The sequence below is a fragment of the Arachis ipaensis genome, chromosome B01 (assembly GCF_000816755.2).
Source record: "Arachis ipaensis cultivar K30076 chromosome B01, Araip1.1, whole genome shotgun sequence".
Classification (NCBI taxonomy): Eukaryota; Viridiplantae; Streptophyta; class Magnoliopsida; order Fabales; family Fabaceae; genus Arachis; species Arachis ipaensis.
The window spans coordinates 65,156,135-65,162,341 of record NC_029785.2 but is presented as its reverse complement, the minus strand read 5'-3'; the positions used below and the strand labels follow the sequence as shown (position 1 = coordinate 65,162,341).

The following is a 6,207-nucleotide window of genomic DNA, read 5'->3' as shown; positions in this document are numbered from 1 at the left end:
GTGCAACACCTAGTGTGCCAACCTTCTCTTTCTGTGCAGAGCTCAGCAAATCCCCCAGAAATCAATTCTAAGTTTGGTGTTGGGCAGCCCTCAACAAGCTCTAAGCACAAAGGTACTAAAAAGAAAGGACTTAAAGGCTGGAGGGACAAGAAAGTCCCAACTGAAGGCCTCTCACCTGGCATGAGGGTTGTCTTCACTAAGAATCCAATCCTACCACATACAGTGAGCCGTGTCTTATCTCTAGAGTATGTAGAACTCATTCATGAGAGGACAGGAAGAAAATTCACTGTCAAGGGCGAAAATTTGAGCCCTTACTTACCTCCTTAAGGAGCTGAAGGTCAAGCTAGTGACTTTAAAAGAGCGCTTGTTGGGAGGCAACCCAACTTTACTCAACTTTATTTATTTTATTTTTATTTTGTTTTTTTTCAGTCTTAGAGTCATGATCATGTGCATCAGTCTAGAGACAGAATTCACAACAGTGAAAACAGAACACTCCGAAAAGAGTGTTAAAGTTGAACGCCAGTAAAGAAGCCCTCCTGGGCGTTCAACACCCCAAGTGGGAAGCATTGCTGGCATTGAACGCCAGCCAGGGAGCAGCCCCTCGGCGTTCAAACGCCAGTACAGATAAGCAGGGAATCTGAAATTTCCTAGCCTCTCATGAATTGTGGGTCCCACAGAATCTTACCTACCCCACTTAACCCCACCTACTTTCACACTTTCCCATACACACTTCCCTAAAAACCCTAGCCCAATCACATCCATACAATTTTCCCAAACCATCATAACTCCCACCTATCTCAGCCACTTCAAAAATCAAATTTCCCACCCAAACTCACCTTATGAAGAAACCAAACCCTACCCACTCCTATAAATACCCCTCTCCATAACCCTTCATACACACACATCTCATACCCTCTCCACCCCATAATGCCGAGCCCTCTCTCCCTCTCTCTCTATATTTTCTTTTTTTTTCCTCTCCATTCTTCTATTTTTGCTCGAGGATGAGCAAAGTTTTAAGTTCGGTGTTGGAAAAGCATAGCTTTTTTTTATTTTCATTACCATTCATGGCACCCAAGGTTGGAGACTCCTCTAAGAAGATGAAAGAAAAGGCATTAGCCAGTCCCTCTGAATCTTGGGGGATAGAGAGATTCATTACTAAAGCATATCAAGACCACTTCTATGAAGTAGTGGCTGAGAAGAAAGTGATCCTTGAGGTTCTTTTCATGCTCAAGAAGAATGAGTATCCAGAAATTCGAAGAGAGATTCGAAGAAGAGGTTGGAAAGTCCTAACCAACCCCATCCAAGAGGTTTAGATTCTCATGGTGCAAGAATTCTATGCTAATGCATGGGTTACTAAAAACCATGACACTAGTGTGAACCCAAATCTAAGGAATTGGATCACCATGGTCCGAGGAAGAATCATAGATTTCAGCCCAGAAAGTGTGAGGTTGGTGTTCAACTTGCCTCTATTGCAAGGAGATATTCATCCTTACACTAGAAGAGTCAACCATGATCAAACACTACAAGAAAAATACCTATTCAGCCACACTTTTTTTAAGCTACATTTGAAAAGCGTAGCCTATTCTATGAATAGGCTACGCTTTTCTCCATGTTGCCTTTTATAAGAGAAAAGAATACACAATTGCAGCATCATTTAAAAAGTGTAGCCTTAGGTATTATAGAAATCACTTATAAAGCGTAGCCATAGGTTAATATCTATAGGTTCACTTTTCATATCAAAGAGGACACTTTTAGAGGGTAGCCTATTTGTTAAATTTTGGGTGCATTTTAAAAGCGATGCCTAATATATCTAGAGTAAAAAATTTGACACTTAGTGAAATTTTTTCCTCTTTTTCCTGAAAGCAAACTCATCACACTTAGTAAAATTTTTGTGATTCAATTCCCTCCAAATGTCACTCAATCACCTTCGTCCCCTTTCGTAAACCCTCAGTCTCACTTTTTCCTGAAAGCTCACTCATCACCTTCATCCCCTTCATCGCGAAGTAGAAGCCCTGGCCATCGTTGCCCTGCTCACCATCGTTGCCCTGCTCACCATCAGTCTCACTTTTTCCTGAAAGCCCTGCTCACCATCGTTGCCCCCCACTCACTCTCTTCACTCTCGGCATTGACCCTCTCACTCTCGCTCTCGCTACTGACCCTCTCACTACAAGAAGAAACCCTCTCAGTCTCGCCATTGACCGTCATCGCCCCCCACTCACCACTCACCCGCACTCACCACTGTCCACATTGCTGCACTACTGACCGTCGCTCCTCTTCGCCATCTTGCACTGATCGTCGCTGCGCTGCCCTCACCATCGTCGCTGCGCCGCTCTCACCATCGTCATCTCCGTGCTTCTCATCATCGTCTTCTCCGTGCTCACGTCATTGAATAGGTATGTATTGATTTCTATTTGGTTCTGAAATTTTAGAGACTTAGGGTTCCGATTTTAGGGGTTTTAATTTGGGAGTTTTAATCTGTGAAATATGGGTTTGTGAACTGTAATTTGATAACATGCATGCTGTTGTTGATGAAGATGTGTGGTATTTTAGGGTTTGTGCACTGTGATTTAATATACATCTTGTCTATTTTCTCTTCTTTCCTTGTTTTGCAGCCTGGTTTATCTTGACATTCTCATGCCACCATTAATAGAGAAACAGTAGCAACTTCCAATTTTTTTTGCAGCCTGGTTTGTCTGGTTTTGTAATTTTTTTTGAGGATTTGTTGTTCTGATATTTGGGGTTTTACAATCTTGTGTAATTTCTGCTTCTTACTATGTTAGAGTTTGCTTTTTATTTTGTATTTTGCTTTATTATTTTGCATCTTGCTTTGTTAGGGTTTGTAGTTGTTATTAGTGTTATTCTCTCATTGGAAACTAAGTACCAGCAGGTTTGGCAAGTGAGACTATAACCGATGACAGGGATACAACATATGAAGAGGATATCAACTCTGCTGGGACCAAGAAAAGTGATTCAAAAAGGTACAAGTTGTCTTACAAGCTTGCTGAGCAAAATCGATTTTCTGGTCCTTTCTATATCAAGTTAGTTTCTTCCAAATATTGAATTAACCTCAATGTAAAGTGTCAGCCGGACACTGAAAAGTTTCACATGCTGTTGGAAAATTTAGAATAATATATTAATTCTATTCAAATTACAGGTTAAAATGACGTTAGAACTTTTGTGAAAAAATGAGGTTCAACTCTGCTCCTATATTAATGATATTCAAGGTCAGGGATATGGAAAGAAAGCAGGTCACTCAATGTTCTTTCTTGAGAATATTTTTGTTCCACCAATCAAATTCCACCCTCCCACTAAAGGAGGTGATATGGTAAGTGTGAATAATAAATAAAGACTGTTAACGAGTTGTACTATTTCTCTATCTTCTTTGTTTGTACTTCATGTTCTTGCTTCTACTATGGAGTGTGGAATATTTCCAAAGTTTGTCAATGCAAGGTATAGGTTTAGGGAAGTACTCTGAATTTGAAATTGTTGTGGGATATAAATGTAGGAAAAATGTACTTATGAAATTGTTAGCAGATATATATAGATTGGAAAATGAAGGATTTTTGTTAGAAAATTCTATCATGACTCATGCGGGCCATTCTTAGGAAAGCAAGCCAGCAGGATGTAAAGGTAATATGAAGGGAGGATATAAGGATGAAATGCAAATCCAGTTTCTTTCTTGGTTTATCACAAGAACACACTTACCCTTTCAATTTAGCTAATCTCATTTAATAGGATAAGGCTTGTAAATTGCTGGCATTCAAAGTATAACTACTCCTTTTTAGTCCTTTCATTGTTTTGTGAATACTTGACTATCTTTTTTATTCTACATTCACCTTATTGACTTGGACTTGGGCAATTGTGTTTGTAGGTATTGGAGCATGCTCATACTGTTTTGTTGAGTAAGATTATGCAGTCTAACATAAGATTAGGGGATGCCCATCTAAACAAGAAGGATCCCTCGATGGTTTTAGCCAGGTGGGTGGAACTTCAGCAATCTGTAAATGTGCTCTTTACCAGTAACACTTCTGGTGAGAATTTATGCTGTTTTGTTTTGTTTTGGTTTCTTTTTTTAGTTGTAACATGCAGACCTGGGTGTAGTTGGGTAATATATTTTATAAATATCTTTAGATTCTTGTTTGATTCTTGTTGCCCCCATTCTTCCAAAAAACGGGATAGAATTTCAGCACAAGGCAAAAAATAGACTTATGGTAATTCACGCTTTGTGATAAGTGGTTTCGTGACGATACATTTGCATAGCCACTAGTTCATAATGCAGAAAAATTAATTGGCTTGATGCATCACCATTTGCTGCTTTTATGGAAAGGAAACTTTATGCTATTAGATTATGCTTTCTCTCCCAATTTAAATTTCCAGTCAGTTTTCCTGCTAATATGCTACTTTTGCTTCTTGACATTGCAGGAAAAACAGAATATGTTTATGCTCGTGTGAAGCTTTCAAGATATTCTTTAGAGGTTTTTCTGTTCATTATCCTTAAAAAATCTTGCCGTCTATGTTTGTTTAATGTTTTTTTTTTCCGAGGATGCAAGTTCCATGGTTAATATAATATATCAAATATTTATGTGGCTTTTTCCTTAAACCTACAGGTAGCTTTGATTCTAGACCACATATATAATTCCATATAGTAACACATATTTAACAAAATAATTTCAAAATGATTTAGAGTCAACTGAACTTTTCAAACAAATTGAAGCAAAATGCCCAAGAAATTCAACCCTTAAGATCCGGACCACAGAGCCAGAAAACACAACATAAAATACCAAAAAATGTGTTTCCTCATTTCCATAAGGAAATGCATCAGAACAAGGGAAGAACAAGTGTCATACAATTTCTGAGTAAGCACTAGACATTACACATATGTGAGGGGAAATAATCTTGTGTAGTTTATTAGGGAACTTGTCTTTATTGTTAAGTGTTATAATTAATACAATTGTGTACTGCAGTTTAAATAAAAGACTTGATGTTAGGGGGAGCATTAGATTTGTATAAGGTTTATAAAGAAGTATCCTTATTCATAGAATGAGCGAGGACTAAAAAACTCAAAAAAGGAAAATTTCAGGCTAATTCCCTTGAGATATACACAAGGATATGTTCAGACCACTAGCTCATGTATTCATCTATGATTTATTTGTGTTTATTACTTTATTACACTTTGTAAGAAAATGTCATTGCTGATTATTAATTATACTCTTGTTAGGTTCTGTCTGAAGATTTGCCTGCTACTATTTCTAAAATATCATTTCCAAAGACGATGAAATGGAATTCCCAGGTATGTGGGATTTGAGGCAGATGAAGAACCAGAAATCTCCCAAATACGATCTTCCGTTGAACAAGATATTTAAAGAACAAGATTTTTTTCTCTTCTATCAGAAGGTTAATAATTTTTATTAGAAGATACTTATGTAGGATACAATATTTTGGTTTTTTATAGTTTATTAGTAGTAAATTCTAAGTGGTCTAATGTATATTTTGATATGGGTATGTTTAATTTAGTGTGAGATGTATGAATACTCATTTATGATCATCCCAATATTTTTAGTTCATTATAAATATATTTTGTTAAAGGATAATTTTTATTATTTAAAGAATATTGTATGGTATTATTATGTATTTATTTTTATTTTATAATTTTTGACTAATTTAATTAAAAAAAATAGGATTATATAATCATATTACTAAATATTAGGTTTTAGAAAAAAAATTATTAGAATATATATATAGAAAATAAAAAAAAACAATGAGGGACCTAAGGCTACACTTATATACAGTAGCTATAGTATACAAAAAAAAAAAGAGGGATCTAAGGCTACGCTTATAAAAAGTAGCTATGGTATACAATGTGGCTATGCTTTACAAGTGATGCAGTAGTGTTGAAAAGCGTAGCCTATTCTGGAAAAATGAAAGCTGAAAAGCGTAGCCTTTGATCCTGGACAACATCACTTGAAAAGCGTAGTCTATTCCCAAACGCCAAAAGCGTAGCCCTTGGTGCAGAAAAGCGTAGCCTTTGAGAATAGGCAACGGCCGAATAGGAATCACCCCAAAAAGCGTAGCCGTAGCCCAAAAAGCGTAGCCGTAGCCTAAGGCATCATTTTTTTTCACTTTTGGCTACACTTTTCAAGTGTACCTGAATGGGTGTTTTTCTTGTAGTGAAAGATTGGATCAAGTGCTCTCAGATATCTGTGTAGA

The 6,207-nt window shown here is 36.9% G+C and overlaps 1 protein-coding gene across 3 annotated transcripts; it reads left to right on the top strand.

Moving 5' to 3' along the window:
• On the top strand, positions 2,046–5,571 carry LOC107631246 (DNA-directed RNA polymerase I subunit 1-like). 3 transcript variants are annotated; one of them, XM_021122093.1, is made up of 6 exons: positions 2,046–2,058; positions 2,879–2,978; positions 3,155–3,325; positions 3,872–4,031; positions 4,423–4,475; positions 5,219–5,571. In XM_021122093.1, the coding sequence occupies exons 3-6, from the start codon at positions 3,257–3,259 to the stop codon at positions 5,303–5,305; spliced, it is 369 nt and encodes a 122-aa protein (XP_020977752.1). In that variant the 5' UTR covers positions 2,046–2,058; positions 2,879–2,978; positions 3,155–3,256; the 3' UTR covers positions 5,306–5,571. The 3 variants fall into 3 exon arrangements, with proteins under 3 accessions (XP_020977752.1, XP_016190116.1, XP_020977760.1); XM_016334630.2 differs by having other exon boundaries at positions 2,879–3,038; XM_021122101.1 differs by lacking the exon at positions 2,046–2,058 and having other exon boundaries at positions 2,794–3,038; positions 3,872–3,978.